Source organism: Nematolebias whitei, chromosome 13 (assembly GCF_014905685.2).
Source record: "Nematolebias whitei isolate Nwh7 chromosome 13, NemWhi1, whole genome shotgun sequence".
Taxonomy (NCBI): domain Eukaryota; kingdom Metazoa; phylum Chordata; class Actinopteri; order Cyprinodontiformes; family Rivulidae; genus Nematolebias; species Nematolebias whitei.
The window spans coordinates 37,911,149-37,931,404 of NC_056510.1; the positions used below are offsets into that span (position 1 = coordinate 37,911,149).

General features: G+C 40.4%; 1 protein-coding gene across 1 annotated transcript in view; it reads left to right on the forward strand.

Moving 5' to 3' along the window:
* Positions 1-260: 260 nt before the first annotated feature.
* The window catches only part of LOC119419316 (dual specificity protein phosphatase 19-like), a 28,466-nt gene continuing 8,470 nt past the window's right edge, over positions 261-20,256 (forward strand). Inside the window, exons 1-4 of the mRNA XM_037686624.1 lie at positions 261-269; positions 9,454-9,694; positions 11,278-11,324; positions 11,652-11,804. Coding sequence (XP_037542552.1) covers positions 9,472-9,694; positions 11,278-11,324; positions 11,652-11,804 — 423 coding nt within the window. The 5' untranslated portion in view covers positions 261-269; positions 9,454-9,471. The remainder of the gene's footprint in view (positions 270-9,453; positions 9,695-11,277; positions 11,325-11,651; positions 11,805-20,256) is intronic.

Here is a 20,256-nt window from a genome sequence, read left to right on the forward strand (position 1 = left end):
GCGTCAGTTAGATTTGACTCTGCCAGGACAGGCAGACTTTACACCTGAAGCTGGTCTGGATCTGGTCTGAACTGGACTAGTTTTACTCAGAAGCAGAACCAGAATAACTGCCTGTTGGAGGAGAGGATGACAAGGACAGAAGAGTGTACGGTGTCTGCAAAGTGAACTAAAATTTTGCTGATTTCTGCTATTTAAACTGATCTATCGTGCTATCAGAAGATCCAGACCATTCTGATCTGAGAACTAAAGCTGAACATCTGATAAAACAGGTACCTGACACACTCTGCATCACCTCTCATCTACTGAGCAATGAATGTGCTGATTACTGCTAACTGCCCTAAATAAAGTCAAATTAGCAGTGAATGTGTCAATGAGAAAGGCTATCATCAACTAAATTACTAAACAATCTGAAATTTGTGTGGCTCTAGTTTGAATCTGCATATGTTCAAGACTTTTGATATGTCTTCTTGTTAAGTCCATTACGTTAGCCTGGCAGCTATGTTGTTGCTAGTTTTATTTTATTTTTTTAATTCCTAAACTAAAACTGCAAGTGTACAGCTTGAGATAACCAGAATAGAATCATTGTAGTGTGAATTTTCACAATAATCATTTAAATTGTTGAGAGAATTTAATAAAATCTTCATTTGTTAAATTTGATTCAACTAGTGTTGTGAGTAGCTAATAAAAATTCTTAATTTTTTACAGTTATAGTGAATTACTAAATTTATTTAAAAACTGTAAAACGTTCTACATATTAATTTTTTTTTAGCTTTTTCTTGATAAATTAGATTCACATGGTGTTGCCATTTTGTTATTACTTAAGAAGTAAGTGTATTCACTTGTCAAGTACATGCCTTCTAAATTATTTGCCAACAGCTATAATAAGAGCTTCCTTTTCTGCCAACATTGAAGGTTGAAAAATTGGAAATAATGCTTTTATTTGCGTGCATGCAGGCCAGTTAGTTAGGAAAATATCTCACTTAATAAATTGTTACGCAACCTTTAGAAAATAATCATTGAGAATCTATGTACAACAGACAGTTTTTAAAGGTGACTACCATAGCCAATTGGCCTCAAAGAAACACAAAAACGGCTTTACCCTATATTGACCTAAAATTATTGTAACTGAGGTTATTATTCTGAACATTGCAGATTGTGTTAGTTTTTTATTCAAATGAATTTATGTTTTAATTCAAATGACAGGCTGCTGTTGATATGCTGTATTGTTTTACATTATTGTGTTTAGCGTATATCTTAGATCTTTTAGCATACAGTTTGGCGTTCGTTTAGCGTATATCTTGGTGTATACCTTAGATCAGGGGTGTCAAACTAAGTTCCACCGAGGGCCACATCAGCATAATGGTTGCCCTCAAAGGGCCAGATGTAACTGTAAGACAGCATAAATGTAGCTAAATTGAACTAAATGTAATGTAAAATAAACACAACTACCCCTTAATGTTAAATAACTGCATTTTTTAGTCAGAGTCAGAGATTCTTTATTGTCATTCGCACCTCATGTGGTACATGTGGTGGAGCGAAATGATGTACACAGGGTCCCAGTTACATCCAACAATAAAATGTAAAAGAAAAACAATGATAACATCTAAAATATGAACTAAGAAAAACATCAACTAAAAATACACTAAGCACTAATAGCATAAAAACATTATGTCAAACAGCAGCACAAACATGAACATGAGTCTGTGTGAGCAGATGAACACATCAACATGAAACAGATCAGCAGCAAAATGAAACAGATCAGCAGCAACATGAAATAGATCAGCAGCAACATGATGTGATTTTTCACAGTGATTATCCTGGTTAGAGATTCATGAGTCTAACAGCCTCAGGGTAGAAGTTGTTCCTCAGTCTAGTGGTTCTACACTTAATGCTCCTTAACCTCCTTCCTGAGGGGAGCAGGGCAAAAAGTTTGTGTGCTGGATGAGTGGGGTCCTTCATGATGCAGGTGGCCCTCTTCCTGCATCTGGAGGTGTAGATGTCTGTGATAGTGGAGAGACTGACTCCAACAGTCTTCTGTGCAACCTTCACCACTCTATGCAGAGCTTCTCTTTCTTTTACTTATTCAACCTACATATTTGCATAGATGTAGAAAAATATATCTGCTGTTATAACAAACCTTTTAACTTGTCAGGTGGTTATGAAACCCACATTACTCCATAAATCACTGATCAAACTTTCCAAGTGAATAAGGACAAATAACAAGTTCTGACATTAACGTTGTTCAAAATTTTTTATTGTTACAGTTGAGGGGCAGAATAACGATCCAACCAACAGTTGTGAGCTGCTAATATGTGACAGTGCAGCATTTTACAAAAAACTAATGTCTGCACACAGCCTGGCAAAGGTCATACATCCAACTAATGGTTTTATTCAATTCATTTTATTTATATAGTGCCAAATCACAACAAAGTTGTCTCAGGGCACTTTACAGAAACATCAGAATCAGAATAAACTTTATTGGCATTGCACCGAGATACAACTAGAATATGTACGTACAGTCGTCCGAAAGATGGGCGGAGTGCACGAAGCTGCGACTATAAATAGCACAGCCCTCCTATTCAGGATAATATTTTGCTTAGATGAGAAAAGGAAAGAAAACATGAAGAGAGACGGTATAAAAAAATATCTCTCACACCGTGTCCTAGACAGGGCACGATTTGAGGCATCAAACATTCACATACATAAAAGCCAATAAGTAAAGGCCTCTATCTAAGGAATCCAGCACCTGCTGAGCTTGGCCTTTTAACGGACATCTCAAGATGGAATGTGAACCTTGGCCGCAGGAGAAACAGAGGTGATTACATCGTCTTCATTCTCGTTCCTCTGGGGTCAGGCGACTGCAGCCAATCTGCATGGGTTCTTCCTGAGGTGGCAGAGAAGGAGGTCCAACAGGTAATGGAACTTTAGGAGACCTGAACTCTCCCATGGTTCTTTGTGGCCTATAGTATTTCTCCATGGCTCTTTCTCTCAATCTCAGATCCACCCTGTTGGCGAGGTCCTCGAGCTCTTGTAACGTGTCAGGGTACCTCTTAGTTGCCAGGGTGTCCTTGATCTCATCAGAAAGTCCCCGAAAAAAGGCACCAGATAGAGCCTCCTCGTTCCAATGACTGCCCGTGGCGGTGGCGTGGAAGTCAATAATGTACTCTGTCACTCTGCGGCTGCCCTGCTTGATAGTCTACATGCTGCCGCCCTCTCAGGGAGCACGGGGTCAAAAATTTTACACAGTTCTTTAGAAAAAGCAGCAAAACAGGAACAGCACCTTGAGTTATGTTGCCATTCAGAGGTCCCCCAGGTTTTGGCCTTGCCAGATAACAACGATATCACATATGCCACCTTGGAACGTTCAGTGGGAAAATAGGACGACTGGAGCTGAAAATGGATATCGCACTGAGTTAAAAATGGCAGACATTGGTCTGGCTCACCTTTAACTCAGATCGTGTCAAGCATGGCTTGTGCGATACTGTAGCTTGTGGTCCAGCTGGTATGAGTCCGGAAGCAGGAACAGGATCCTGTGGTGGTGGATTTTGAGGGGACATGTTTTTAAGCATGTTAACAATTTCATTCATGCCATTCTCTAATGTACCAATGGCTCCCTCGACACCAGCTCGCCATTCGGAAACTTGTGCGTGATCCATTTGGCCAGAATATACTATTAGGATTGAGGTTGGATCAGAACCACAAGAATTCAGAAGAGGTTTAAAGGTTTTATTAATAAACAAGGAGCTGCCACTCTCGTCTGGTGTTGGTGGTCAAAGAGCCGGAGCTGGGTCTTGTAAGGCTCAATGGGCCGGAGGCAGAGCGCTGAACAGCGCAGAAACGTCACCGAGGGGCGGTGTGCGTCGGTGGTCTTGAGTGGGCGATCCAAAGGTAGAGTTGTGGGCAGAAAAAAGGTTGGCAACAGGATCTGATAAAGGTGACAGTACCCAAAAGCAAGGCAAAACTCGGAGTCCAAAAACAAGCAAGTAAAGGCAGCGAAAAAGCCGATGAGCAGAGGTACAAAAGGGCAAGACAAAAATCAGAGGTCGAGGGGCAGGCAGGACACTGTGAACAAGATCAGGATACTAGAGAGAAATGTTGGAAGACTACTCACCAAAGGCTTTTGATATTCTGGCACCAGACTGTGAGGGAGAGAAGCTTTTAAGCACCAGAGCACAGGTGTTTCCCATGAACACTAACGAGCTGCAGTGAGAGGAGGTGTGACAGACAGAAAGCTGCAGATAGGAAGCAGAGCTGACAGAAACCAAATGAACATAGAGAGAACTAGAACCCAAGCATTGAAAAGAGTGTTTTAGCAAAGAGCAAAGTGTGCATCGTGACAGAGCCCTACCAATATGGAAATTTTGGCTATCACTGATAGAAATATTGGGAGGGGAAGCTAATGCTGATAACCGATATAATGGCTTAACATTTTTGAGCTTTCCAAGAATCTAATAAAACAGTTACTTTTAAACCTGTTTCAACACTTAAAGTCTTGAAACAGTCTTCATAATAATAATAATAATAATAATAATAATAATAATAATAATAATAATAATAATACAAACCGGATTCCAAAAAAATTGGGACACTAAACAAATTGTGAATAAAAACTGAATGAAATGATGTGGAGGTGCAAACATTTAATATTTTATTCAGAATAGAACACAAATCACAGATCAAAAGTTTAAACTGAGAGAATGTATCATCTTAAGGGAAAAATCTGTTGTTTCCAAATTTCATGGCGTCAACAAATCCCAAAAAGTTGGGACAAGTCCATTTTTACCACTGTGTGGCATCCCCCCTTCTTCTTACAACACTCAACAGACGTCTGGGGACAGAGGAGACCAGTTTCTCAAGTTTAGAAATAGGAATGCTCTCCCATTCATGTCTAATACAGGCCTCTAACTGTTCAATCATCTTGGGCCTTCTTTGTCGCACCTTCCTCTTTATGATGCGCCAAATGTTCTCTATAGGTGAAAGATCTGGACTGCAGGCTGGCCATTTCAGTACCCGGATCCTTCTCCTACCTAGCCATGATGTTGTGATTGCTGCAGAATGTGGTCTGGCATTATCGTGTTGAAAAATGCAGGGTCTTCCCTGAAAGAGATGACGTCTAGATGGGAGCATATGTTGTTCTAGAACCTGAACATAGTTCTCTGCATTAATGGTGCCTTTCCAGACATGCAAGCTGCCACTGCCACAAGCGCTCATGCAACCCCATACCATCAGTGATGCAGGCTTCTGAACGGAGTGTTGATAACAACTTGGGCTATCCTCTTCCTCTCTGGTCCGGATGACATGGCGTCCCAGTGTTCCACAAAGAACTTCAAATCGTGACTCATCTGACCACAGAACAGTCTTCCATTTTGCCACACTCCATTTTAAATGACCCCTGGCCCAGTGCAAATGTCTGAGCTTGTGGAGCTTGCTTAGAAATGGCTTCCTCTTTGCACTGTAGAGTTTCAGCTGGCAACGGCGGATGGCACGGTGGATTGTGTTCACTGACAATGCTTTCTGGAAGTATTCCTGAGCCCATTCTGTTATTTCCTTGACAGTGGCATTCCTGTTTGAGGTGCAGTGACGTTTAAGGGACCGGAGATTATGAGCATCCAGTAGAGCTTTAAGGCCTTGACCCTTACGCACAGCGATTGTTCCAGATTCTCTGAATCTTTTGACGATGTTATGCACGGTTGATGATGATAACTTAAAAGTCTTTGCTATTTTACGCTGGGTAACACCATTCTGGTATTGCAACACTATCTTTCTGCGCAACAATGGTGGAATTGGTGATCCTCTTACCATCTTGGCTTCTGAGAGACACTGACACTCTGAGAAGCTCTTTTTATACCCAATCATGTTGTCAATTGACCTAATTAGTGTTAGTTGGTCTTCCAGCTGTTCGTTATATGCTCAATTTCCTTTTTCCAGCTACTTATTGCTACTTGTCCCAACTTTTTTGTGATTTGTTGACACTGTGAAATTTTGAATCAACATCAATCAACCTTTATTTATACAGGTAAATCCCATTGAGCCTCGAGGACTCATTTACAAGAGAGACCTGATTTCAACAAAGAAAGATGACAACAATGGACAACAGCAACAACAATAAACAGTTATAAAAAAGCATACTAGTTTTTTTTTTTTTTTTTTAACAAATAGGATGGCTAAAAGGAAAAGGTAACAAAACAAAAAACAGCTAGATTCCAAGACAAATGTAGAAAACTAAAAACAGGAACATGTCTGCATTGGACCCTGCCAGGTGTCCAACAGATTCTTAAAGACACTTAGAGAGGTCAAGGTTGAGAGCTTCAAATCTTTTTGTAAGATATTCCAGGAAACAGGAGCGGAGTAGGAGAAGGCCCTTTTGCCTAGTTCAGTCCTCATTGAGGGAACACTGCAGGTAATAATGTCCTGAGAGCGCACTCCATAGCTGCACTCATGCAGAGACGTGTAGGAGGAGATGTATGAAGGCAGCAGACCAAGAAGTGATTTTAAGATGAAAATGTACCAGTGAGAGAGTCTGCATGAAGTTAATGATGTCCAGTTAACCAGTGAATACAGGGTGCAGTGGTGGGTACGATAATCACAGCCAGTTATGAATCTTAGTGCACCATGATAGACAGCATCCAACATCTGCAGGGTTCTTGTAGGAGCGTTCATGTAAATAATGTCACCATAATCAATGGAGGGAAGGAAAGTCACAGATACAAGGCGTTTCCTAGCATTCAGGGTTAGACAGGATTTGTTTCTGAAAAAGAAACTCAGTTTAACTTTCAGTTTCTTTACCAAGTTTTCCACATGGAGCTTAAAAGAGAGATGTGAGTCGACCAAGATACCCAAATATTTATAGGAATCAACAAACTCAATTGGGGACACCATTTGAGGATAAAATCGGAGGAAGAACTGCTGGGACCAACTTCCTATTTGAAAAAAACATATTTTTCCTTTAAAATGTTACATTTATTCAGATGTTCTAGAATTGCTCCGCTCAAGGTGGCTGCATGTTGGAGCAGCTCTGTTACTTTCATTCTGAGATTTTCCTTTTGGAAACTTTAATTCCTGGTTTTCTGGATGTAAATCATATTTTTTGGATTATTGTTTCTTCTGGTATCGGACGCTGTGCAGCCTGAAGGATTTTTACTGAAACTTTTTAAGTTTTGGACATTTGTTATGATGCGTAACCATGGCAACAATGCTGTTTTCTACAACAACAGCAGCTGATTAACATCTCAAAAGCTGAAATAATATCTCAACTATGGCCCCAACTCTCAAATGAGTTGAAAAGGATGTTATTTGGACGCATTCTCATCTACCTGCCAGCTGTGCTCGAGTCTCTGACCACTGAGATCCTGGAACTAGCAGGAAACACGGCTCACGACAGCGGAAGGACAGGATTGTCCCTCAACACCTACAGTTGGCTGCCCACAGCTATGAGGAGCTCGGCAGACTGCTGGGAGGAGTGGCCATCGCTCTGGGAGGAGTTCAGCCCAGCATTCAGGCAGTCCTACAGTCCAGGGGAACCAAGAGGCCAGCCGAGTCTGGGTGGACGGATCGGACGGCATCTGCAGCCAGTTTCTTAGGATCCACTGTGGGATGGACCTTTACAAGAGATCCTTCCTGTCTACAGCCATCAGCATCTGTAACATCTCTTAATGAAATGAGGATAATGAGTTACAACAACAAAATAATTTCCCTTTGGGATTAATAAAGTATTTTTGAATTGAATTTAATTGAATTGATTAAACTTTTGATCTGTCATCTATGTTATATTACGAATAAAATATTGACATTTGCCATCTCCACATATTTGCATTCAGTTTTTATTCACCATTTGTTTAGTGTCCCAACTTTTTTGGAATCCGGTTTGTAATAATAATGATAATACTTTATTTATAAAGCCTTTTAAATCAACCACAGCTGCAACAGTGATGTACACATAAAACCAAGAACATTTAAACACATAAAAATAAATTTTCTATCCCCCACTATTCACCATAATGTTATTAAGTGTGTTACATAAATATAAATTAAACAAAGAAATGCTCTTCCCTGTAACAGTCAGTCACGTATGGTGATGGGGTGAGGGCCTAATCAGTATTGATCGCAGCAGAGTTTTTTTTTTCTTTGCAGAGAAGTAAAGATTTCATACAAACAAATAATTTTATTGAGGACGACAAAGATAACATTCTAACACTGATATATTTTACCTCTATGTTAGATTTATTGTTCTGGTGTCACGTTTTCTGCCCTTCTTGTTTCTGTTCATGTTGTTCATCTCCTGTCAACCTGCACCTCACTTAACCACACCCACTCTGCTGAGTCACTGCAATCAGCCCTCATGCAGCTCACCTGTTTTTCCCTTTACTTAAATCCCACAGTCACTCTACTCAGTGCCAGATTATTGAAAGCCTCAGTGAGTAAATGTCCAGCGTCCATGCCACAGTTTTGTTTGTCTTCCTGGTCCTGACTTCATGCCTGTTTTACGGATTACCCATCTTGCTCGTCCCCTGCTTGCTTTGAATTATTTACTCTGCTCATGGTAACGACCTCTGCCTTCTCTACAACGACCACGTCTACCGGATAAGATTCAAGTTTGGTTTTGGATTTCTGACCACCTGTGTTCGACCCTCTCCTGTCTCCCTGGACCTGCCTTCTGGATCTCCCTCCTAACTGCTTCATGCTCAGACCTGCCTCAAAACCAGCTCACCTTCTCCAACTGTGACATCATAAAAACCAACTCTTCTAAGGAAATTATTCCTCATCTGTTTATAAAGGTTGCTGTTTATGAACTGAACTGTCAAACCAAAGCCATTGAACTCCAATCAACTAACCTTCCTGTCTCTCCAGATCGTGCTGGCCCAAGGACTCAGACCTCCACCAGAAGCAGTTTATCAATAAATACTTTTAAACATTCCTGTTGTCTGTGATCTGGTTCAAATCCCTAAATATGATTCTTGTCATCTGGATAAAGTTTTACAAGCAATAGCATATGTTAGGTTATTTAAATGTTAGCTTGCTAACTTGAGAGGTACGTAGCTAATGACAAGCGGGTTGGAGGATTAAAGAGAATCTATTGTGTTATTTTATTTACAGATCAGTTAAATAAACATGCTCTGTTCAACTAAATGTAAAACACAATATTGCTCACTGCTTCGGCTGTGCTGAAAGTGAAACAAAGTGAATGGGTCATGACTAGAAAGTAGTTCCCATGCACCCTCTGCTGAATACATTGTGCACTTACACCTTTTGCAAGTGAGGACACGACTTGTTCCTAGTGTTTATATTTGTGCATAATGAGACAATTACACCGATACCAATATGTCCCCAAATGCCCATATCGGCCCTACTGGTATATCAGTCTAGTTTTTAAGATGCATAACATTTAAATGCTGTATGACCGGTTTTAATTTAAAAGCTAATGACGTAACAAAAATGTATTCTTTTTTCTTTTAGATTCAGTCAAATTGGATCATGCAGTCTTTGACTCAGGAAATCCAAAGTTTTTCTCGGTCGAGGCTGAGGAAGCAATGCACCCGTGTGACATCACTGAGTGGCCGGCGCATTATAGAGACCTGGAAGGGTTCAACCATCACTGTTGTCGAAGAGCCCGTTCCCCCAGAGAACATGCTGGGGTACGTTCCTGTCACTTCCTGGGATCTGCAAGTTGGCATTGTCAAACCATTCTTGCTACTGGGTGAGTAATGGAGACATATTCAATGAACAACTGCAGATGGAAGTTTTACTATAGATAAGTCACAAGTCTCTTTGTAAGGACAAGGACAGAAGATCTAAGCCATAATGATTACATTAGACAAAAAAAATTACAGCTGGTCATTTTTTCAGTAAGTCCCACTTGCATCATAAAAAAGATGTTGATATACAGTAATCTTCATATTCTAGATAACCTATTAGAACATCACCAAATCGCAACAAATTTGGAAAATATCCTCCAGTGTGAAGGCAACTAGTCTACTACTAGTAGACTCCAAATAGATTTTCCCCAGGAATTTGTAAGCTTATGAAATTCTCCTCTGCATGCTCATCCTGCGTCGTCAGCACAATTCCACCACATGCCGCCACTATTGCACCACACCCCTGTCTTCGCGCAACTCTTTCAGACTGTCAGGATGCAGCTACACAATATCATGCCATGTTAGCAATAATACACCAATAATATACTACCACCACAGTTATCCTATCTGCAATAGGTTGTTTCCATCACCTTGTAACTGATTGCAGAAATTTCCTATTATGGATGATTTTTGGGCCTCCACTATCAGTTCCAGCCTTGCAGTCTGTTACAAGAGTTTTGTTTTTGTGCAGAACTTCAACCACATCAACCCTTTTTACTTCCTTATCTAGGGGCAGCTGTGGCTGAATGGTTAGAGCAGTCGTCCTCCAGTGGGAGAGTTGGGGGTTTGATTCCACTAGCAGTCACATGCTGAAGTGTCCCTGTGCAAGACACTGAACTCCCCATTGCCTCTGATGTATGTCCCATTGGTGTAGGAATGTAATAAAGCACTGACCATATCGTGTTGCTGCTGATCTGTTTCATGTTGCTGCTGGTCTGTTTCAATGTTGGTGTGTTCATGCGTGCACATCTGCTCACGGACTCATGTTCATGTTTGTGGTGATGTTCAATGTTTTATGTTATGAGTGCTTAGTGTATATTTAGTTGATGTTTTTCTTGGTTCATATCTTGGATGTTATTACTGTTTTTCTTATACATTTTATTGTTGGATGTAACTGGGACCCTGTGTACATAATTTCGCTCCACCACATGTACCACATGAGGTGCGAATGACAATAAAGAAACTCTGACTCTGACTCTGATTATTCTTTGTATAGATATAGTAGAGTGCTGTGTGAATGGGTAAATGAGGCACATATTGTATTGTAGAGCACTTTGAATAGCTTGATAAGATAGAAAGGTGCTATATAAGTACAGTCCATTTGCCATCTAATGGGGACATAAAGACTACACCTACTGTATATCAACAGTCATGAACACATCTTTTGCTATTCAAACTCCATTCTCTTCACTTTGACTTTACAGCTTTAGTGTCAAATTTCAAAAGAACAAATCTGAAAACACAGAAGCACATTAATGAAACAACATTCTATATTTTCTGCAGAGCATTTTTTTCTATTGCAGTGGACAATAACATGAGCTCAGATGTGGTGACATTATCTGTAAAGGTTTACAGGTGAAGCCTGATCTGCATTAGATAATGCAAACTGAAATAACTCGGTTTGTGTGTATGTGTGTCCACACAGGTTCACAGGATGCTGCTCATGACTTTGGAACTCTGAGAAAACACAAGGTAGAGCATCTTCTCTCAAACTAGTTCCATTTTGTTATTTTCAGAATCGTTGTTAGATATATGATGAATTTATTTACCTGTTTTCTATTAGAACACAAAAAAAAATGAACCCAAGACAACTTATATGGTTTACAAAATTAATCCCTGTGTGATGTTGAACTGTAGTTTTTATTATTGTCAGCTTACCATTTTTATCATTAAATTGTATTTCAATCAACTAGAAGTAAGATGGACACATATTGTCTTATCTGTTGTAGATAGCCATTTAAACAACCTAAATATTTTTATTGTTAAGATTTTTTTTCCCTATGTCTTCTTTGTCCTCAGGTGTCTCACATCCTGAACGTGGCCTTCGGAGTAGAGAACATGTTCTCGGATCTGTTCATCTACAAGACCGTCAGTATTGTGGATCACCCTGACACTGACCTGCAGCTCTACATGCAGGACTGCTGCGACTTTATAGAACAATCTCGCCGTGAGGTATTAAACACTATCCATACATCATCCACATACACACATCGTGTAAACATATAAACAATGTGTGAAAATGTTAATGAAGCGCCCATGGAAAAAAGAAGGGGAAATAAAAGTGATTCTTCAAACAAATTTTTGTTTGCTTTAGTTCAGTCAGCTGACTTCATTTTGATCCACAATTGCAAACATGATACCTTCATCATCCTATCAAATGGCTGCAACACAACACACTCTAAACTACAACACACACAGATTTTCCTGTTAAAGTCTCCATCTCATCTAACAAGGAGCCAAGCAGTCTGCCCTTAACAAGCCAGCAGGCAAATGCTCGCAGAAGAAATGTGCTCTCCGATCATCTGTTTTCTGGTTAAATGCCAATAAGTGTGCAACTTTAGCTCAGTGGGCAAGAAGTCATCTTGTAACTGGAGGATTGAGTGTTTGATCTCCAACCTCTGCAGTGTTCTTGGGCAAGAAACTATCCACTCCCTACAGCGCTCTACAGGTCCTTCTCAAAAAATTAGCATATTGTGATAAAGGTAATTATTTTCCATAATGTAATGATAAAAATGAAACTTTCATATATTTCAGATTCATTGCACACCAACTGAAATATTTCAGGTCTTTAATTGTTTTAATACTGATGATTATGGCATACAGCTCATGAAAACCCAAAATGCCTGTCCCAAAAAATTAGCATATTTCATCCCACCAATGAAAGACAAGTGTTTTTAATACAAAAAACGCCAACCTTCAAATAATCATGTTCAGTTACGCACTCAATACTTGGTCGGGAATCCTTTTGCATGAATGACTGCTTCAATGCGGCGTGGCATGGAGGCAATCAGCCTGTGGCACTGCTGAGGTGTTATGGAGGCCCAGGATGCTTCGATAGCGGCCTTAAGCTCATCCACAGTGTTGGGTCTTGCGTCTCTCAACTTTCTCTTCACAATATCCCACAGGTTCTCTATGGGGTTCAGGTCAGGAGAGTTGGCAGGCCAATTGAGCACAGTAATACCATGGTCAGTAAACCATTCACCAGTGGTTTTGACACTGTGAGCAGGTGCCAGGTAGTGCTGAAAAATGAAATCTTCATCTCCATAAAGCTTTTCAGCAGATGGAAGCATGAAGTGCTCCAAAATCTCCTGATAGCTGCTGCATTGACCCTGTGCTTGATAAAACACAGTGGACCAACACCAGCAGCTGACATGACAAACCAGTGACTGTGGAAACTTGACACTGGACCTCAAGCAATGTGAATTCTGTGTCTCCTCTCTTCCTCCAGACTCTGGGACCTTGATTTCCAAAGGAAATGCAAAATTTACTGTAATCAGAGAACATAACTTTGGACCACTCAGCAGCAGTCCCAGGCGAGATGTTTCTGACGCAGTCTCTTGTTCAAGAGTGGCTTGATCTGGGGAATGCGGCACCTGTAGCCCATTTCCTGCACACGCCTGTGCACAGTGGCTCTGGATGTTTCTCTACTCCAGACTCAGTCCACTGCTTCCGCAGGTCCCCCAAGGTCTGGAATCGGCCCTTCTCCACAATCCTCCTCAGGGTCCGGTCACCTCTTCTCGTTGTGCAGCGTTTTCTGCCACACTTTTCCCTTCCCACAGACTTCCCACTGAGGTGCCTTGATACTGCACTCTGGGAACAGCCTATTCGTTCAGCAATTTCTTTCTGTGCCTTACCCTCTTGCTTGAGGGTGTCAACGATGGCCTTCTGGACAGCAGTCAGGTCGGCAGTCTTACCCACGATTGTGGTTTTGAGTAATGAACAAGGCTGGGAGTTTTTAAAAGCCTCAGGAATCTTTTGCAGGTGTTTAGAGTTACGTTGTTGATTCAGATGGTTAGGTTAATAGCTTGTTTAGAGAACCTTTTCATGATATGCTAATTTTTTGGGACAGGCATTTTGGGTTTTCATGAGCTGTATGCCATAATCATCAGTATTAAAACAATTAAAGACCTGAAATATTTCAGTTGGTGTGCAATGAATCTGAAATATATGAAAGTTTAATTTTTATCATCACATTATGGAAAATAATGACCTTTATCACAATATGCTAATTTTTTTAGAAGGACCTGTACAGTATGCAGGCTATCACCTGTTTGTCTATCAGGGTCTGAAAGTCCCACAGTATCTTAACTCTACCATTTTCCATCACCTTTGGTAGTCTCCCACTGCGGGACCTCCAGTCTTGCGCTGAGGGCCTGATGGTGAGCTGCATTACAGGTGCATCTCAATAAACAGAATATACCGTATTTTCCAGCGGACACGTCATATCAGTCCATATTTGTCTAATAAAGTGGAAAAATCCCTAAATATGTTGCTTCGCCGTATACATTGCATCTATTATGTGTCACTGCTGATGCGTCCTATTTGTTATGCGTCATCACTGACAACCCAGAAATGTGGACCCTTGTGCCAAAAATCGATGGGCTGCCAAATGGCGGCCACGGGAGCGTGTACAGGAGGACTTCAACAAGATTTTAACAAGACTAACACTTAAAAACAATTATTTGTTTGCTCAAAATTATAGTAAATGTGTGTCTCAATCTAACGTTTGCTTAATAAATGCACTTTGAGGGTCAAATCAGCTGCATTTCAAAACGCGAAATGCGGAAGTAACAAGATAACAAGATAAATGCCTCAAAACAATTATTTGTTTGCTCAAAATTATATTAAATGTGTGTTTCAATCTAACGTTTGCCTAATAAATGCACTTTGATGGACATATCAGCTATATTTCAAAAGCAGATACGCAGAAGTAAACGTGCACGCAGTGAGTCACTGTAGAAATTTAATAACAAGATAAACACCTAAACAATTATTTGTTTGCTCGAAATTATAGCAAAGGTGTTTCTCAGTCTAACATTTGCTTAATAAATGCACTTCAATGGTCAAATTAGATGCATTTTGCCAGGGTGCTGCAGCTGGTTTGATGTTCAGTCCAAGCAGCGAGCAGAATGAAGGTGGGGGTAATATGGCACGCCGATTGAATCATTAACAACTGGTGAAGAGTCTTAGTCCTCCAGGACATGATAAATTCCAAAAAGTTCAAGAAAAAAAAACAATCAATCAATCAATCAATCAATTCAACTTTAATGTCCATAACATTCAATGAAATGGAGATTTGTCTTTGACATCTGGCTTGTAAAACAAAATAAAAATGTGATTAAAAACGCTAAAAAACTTAAAACCAAACTTTGCTAAATCAATTAAAAATATTCAGTTAAAACCATTCTAAAACACACAATACATTAAAATATGGAAACATCCCAGCAGACTGTAGTTTATGTGAGGCTGCGTTTAAATAGGACCTTGTTAAGTACATTCACCACAGAGGGAACAAATGACTTTTTGTACCCATTTTTCTTTGCTAAAGGAACCAGCAGTCTTCTACCAGATGGTACCAACCTGAATAATGGTTGCAGTGGATGAGTTGGGTCATTGTAAACCTGGATTGCCTTTTTTTCCAGAACCTGACTGTACAGGTCTAAGTGTCATTTGTTGATGACCAATGACTTTACTACCTTGTTTGACCACACGGGACAACTTGTCCGGTGTGTCCCCTCCTAGTCTCTGGCTAGGAGGTTCCCATACCATGAGACAATATTAAATGAAACAACACTTTCAACCAGTGACCTGTACATCAACTGCAAAGTAATTTTGCTTGCATTAAAGCTCCTTAGCATATACAGAAGGTGGAGACGCTGTCTAGCTTTTTTGTAAATATAGTCAGTGTCGGGCTCAAAGGTCAACTTGTTGTCAATTATTGTTCCAAGGTATTTAAAATCAGCCACCTGCTCTACTTCCTGCCCTTTTATAATAGAAGGCCTAAAAGTAGGTCTGGTGCTGGCTGCTCCCCATCTACCTCCCAAACAAAGTTCCTTGATTTTACTGGCATTAAGGGCCAGGAAACTGTCATCAAACCAGATAGAGAGCTGATCTATGAGCTGGGAGTAGGAGGGACTGTTGGTGTCTTTCAGACCAGCAACGAGGGCAATGTCATCAGCATACTTAATGTGAAATCTTCACTGTTGTGTTGCAACTCATTTGTGTATATAGAGAATAAAAGAGGCGATAGCACGCAACCCTGTGGAACACCAGTGTTCAAGACCCTACAGTCAGATAGAGTGTTTTCAACACAAACTCGCTGGGGTCTTCCTCTTAAAAAATTGCTAATCCACAACACAAGATGGCTGCTGACATTTAGATCACACAGGCGTTTTAGAAGTATATGTGGCTGAACCGTATTAAAAGCAGATGAAAAATCTATGAATAATATGCAAACAAATGTCTTTGGGTTGTCTAAATGATTATGGACCTTGTTGAGGAGGGAGAGAGTGGCATCCTCCACTCCTTGGTTAGTCCTATATGCAAACTGCAAAGGGTCCATATGCTCAGCTGTAACAGACATGAGTTCTCTGATCACTAAGCGCTCCATACATGTGCATAATACAGATGTGAGGGCAATTGGTCTGAAGTCATTCAGTGCCTTTGCATGTGTTATTTTGGGCACTGGGACAATAGTTGACATTTTCCATGCTTGTGGGACAAAGATAGTGTTAAGGAACAACTCAAATATTTGTTTGAACACAGGACCCAGCTGTGTGGCACATTCTTTTAATACCCTTCCCTTAATCCCATCTGGCCCAGCTGCTTTATGAGGATTGATGTTCTGAAAAATCAAAATTACCTCTTTCTCCTGTAATTCCACAGGAGTTGGTGTCAAGGCTGCACAGAAAGAGTCAATCTCATCACTGAAGTCATGGATGTCAAATCTTGAATAATGAACATTTAGTTTATTTGCAAGATGAAAAGGGTCAGTGTGTTGAAGGGAATATTTTTGTTTCCTCCCCATTATTGTGTTCAGTCCCCTCCAGGCATCTCTTGCATTGCCATTACTCAGTTCCCTCTCAACTTTATCTTTATAATTTATTTTAACTTTCTTAATCATGCAACTTATTTCCTTGTCTAGTTCCCTCATCTTTTGCACGTCTCCTTTAAAAGCTGCTTTCTTTTGGTTTAAAATATGCTTCATTTCTTTATTTACCCAAGGTTTATTATTTGGGTAAAATCTAACTGTTTTTGTTTTCATAATATTGTCCACACAAAATTTAATATAACTGGTGATGGTGAAATTCAGCAGTTCAGAGTTTTCAGCAGAGACCTCCTCACTGAAGAACAGGCTCCATTCAGTCAGTTCAAAACAAGTCCTCAGCTCATCAACAGAGTCTGTTGTCCAGCACTGAACAGTCTTAACAGCAGGTTTCTCCCTCTTCACTTTCTGACGATATTTTGGCAGCAGGTGGATGACATTATGGTCAGACTGGCCAAGGGGTGGGCAACACCTGGCCACGTACGCACCCTCCAAATTATCAAAACATTTATCAAGAGTCTTGTCTTTTCGTGTCAGACAGGTCACATATTGTTCTAAGTTCGGGAGACAAGTGGGAATATCACAACCATTAAAGTCGCCAAGCAGGAAGATCGGGTCATCCACAGAGTGACGTTGTGCCTTGATGTAGCTGTCAGTTATGCTCTCAGTTACTAAAGTGAAGTCCGGGCCGGGCACGTAAACCAGAATAACAGTGATCTGTCTGAACTCACGGGGCAGATAGTAAGGGCGAAAGGATACAGTCATGATCTCATAGTGTTTCGAAAAGTCAGTCTCACGGATCGTCATGTTAGTTGCCCAGCGATTATCCACAAACATACACAACCCACCTCCAATGCTTTTCTTCGTGCGCTGTGTGTCTCTGTCAAAACGGAGTGTCGTGTATATCCCTCCAGGTCAGTGACGTCATCGTTCTCCGTAAGCCAGGACTCAGTGAAACATAGAAGGTTGGCTCTCCACAATAAAGTATAAAGTATAATAAATAAAGTCCAGTTGTTTTTGGCTTGAACTTTTTTGAATTTGTCGTTATAGCCATGTTTACCTATTACGTGATACAACATTATGCCATACAGCTACTACTACTCTGTTGCCATCTAGTGGCTGAAAGTGGTAATGCTCAAATTTTTTTCAGTCAGAATAAATGAAAACAGTTATATCGCAGCCAAAAGTCGGTTTGTAAATATAGGAAAAAATCCATAAATATGTTGCTTCGGCCTATAAGTCGCAGGGCATGTAAATTATGCAAAAAGTGCTACTTATAGGCCAGAAAATACAGTAGTAAAAAAGTTGTTTTTTCCATCAATAATTTCAGAAAGTGAAACTCGTATATTAAATTAATAATTATATATAAATTATAATAATAATTATAAATTAATTATACATAGAGTGAAAATGTTCAAGTCTTTATTTCTTGTAATTTTGATGATTATGGCTTACAATTACCAAAAAAAACAAAAACAAAAAATTCAATGGCTCAGAAAATTAGAATATTGTGAAGAGGTTCATTATTGTAAACTCCTGGTGTCACCCTAATCAGTTATCTCCCAGACCGAGCTACAAATGTCTCATTACACAAGTCCAGCCATTCCTGAACCAGAGACATCATCAGAAGGATCTTACCTGCTGAGGAGACGGAACTGGACTGTTGCTCAGAGGTCCAAGGTTCTCTTTTCAGATGAAAGTAAACCTTCATGTCATTTGGAAATCAAGGTCCCAGAGTCTGGAGGAAGAGAGGAGTGGTCCAGAATCCACATTGTTGAAGTTCAGAGAGGAATTTCCACAGTCAGTGATGGTTTGGGTCCATGTCCTCTGCTGGTGCTGGTCCACTGTGTTTTCTGAAGTCCTTAGTCAATGCAGCTTTGATACTTCAGAGATATACCAGTAATCGTCTATGTCTGAGGTCAACTCCTCCCCAACAGTTATACATTTTTCATTGATTACATTCATTCTTTTTTTTTTTAAACACTTTGGGCACAACTGACCCCACACCAGTTTCCAAAACACCAGTCACACCAAATGGTTGGTCTCCTAAAACAGAATGAATAGATGTGGACATATAAAAGGTTTGTAGGCTCAATCATCCAGATGGATAACACAAACAAGGTTAAATCATTTCATCTGGACCTGTTTTTTAAGGGAGAAACGTTTCATCTTCCATCCACAAGACTTCATCAGTCTGTGACCTGCTAACCAGATCTGTCCCATAAGTAGCTTTCATTGCTGTGTTTCAAGCCAAACTTGAAACAGGTCCAGATGAAACGATTTAACCTTCTTATGTTATCTACCGGGCAGCATGGTGGCGCAACTGGTAGAGCTGCTGCCTCTCATCGAGCAGGTCCTTGGTTCAAACCCCGGTCCAGGGGCCTTTCTGGGTGGAGTTTGCATGTTCTCTCCGTGCATGCGTGGGTTTTTTCCGGTTGCTCCGGTTTCCTCCCACAGACCAAAAACATGCATGTTAGGCTGATTGGTAACTCTAAATTGTTCCTAGGTGTGAGTGAGAGAGTGAATGGTTGTTTGTCTCGTTTGTCTCTATGTGGCCCTGTGATGGACTTGCGACCCGTCCAGGGTGTACCCCGCCCCTCGCACAGTGATTGCTGGACATGGGCACCGGCGACCCCCGTGACCCAAAATGGAATAAGCAGGTAAAGATAATGGATGGATGGATGTTATCTACCTGGATGATTGAGCCTACAAACCTTTTTTCTGAACCATTTTGGCCTTGGCATCCTCATGCTGTTTCTGAGTTGCAAGTCAGCCATCTGGCCTAAAACATTTGATTGTTATACATGATGATTGCTTGTTTTGGACAGATGTGTCCTTTTGCATGTGTTAAAAGTCTGCTTTTGAGATTCCAACAGGAGGTTGGCTTGAAACACAGCAATGAAGGCTACTTATGGGACAGATCTGGTTGGCAGGCCACAGACTGATAAAGTCTTCCGGATGGAGACAAAACATTTCTCCCTTAAAAAACTGGTCCAGATGTGGACATATACTGACTAATTTGTGGTAGGAAACATTTTCCTTATAAAAACCATAAAAATGGCCAAATAATTATACAGTTAAGACTACAAATACTTTGTCACTTGAAGGTAAACAGTTTTACATTAAAAATAATTTTGTTTTTTGTTCTTATTCCACCTGAATAAGGTGATGAAGTGGTTCACAGGCGAAGGCTTTACACAACTATGAACTTTGTTAACTATGTAGCTCCTTACAATACAATGAAACCAAGAGAGGATGGGACTAAGGAGACAGCAGACAAAGAATGACATCACATCTCCTTGTTTTCTATCTTTACTTCCTCTCTCCTTCTTTTTATTTTTTGAATTATAGATGTTTAGTTTTGTTGATGTTTTATTAAACGCCACCTAGATCAGATCTCAGTGACATACAAGCTTTTAGCAGCATAGCCCGGCGTTCACCTTAACATGACACCACACACAGAGTGATTAGGCAGTCATTAGGGGTGTATGATTACAGGAAGTGTGTATTCATTATGATCATAGCTGCTTAGTGTGTGTGTGTGTGTGTGTGTGTGTGTGTGTGTGTGTGTGTGTGTGT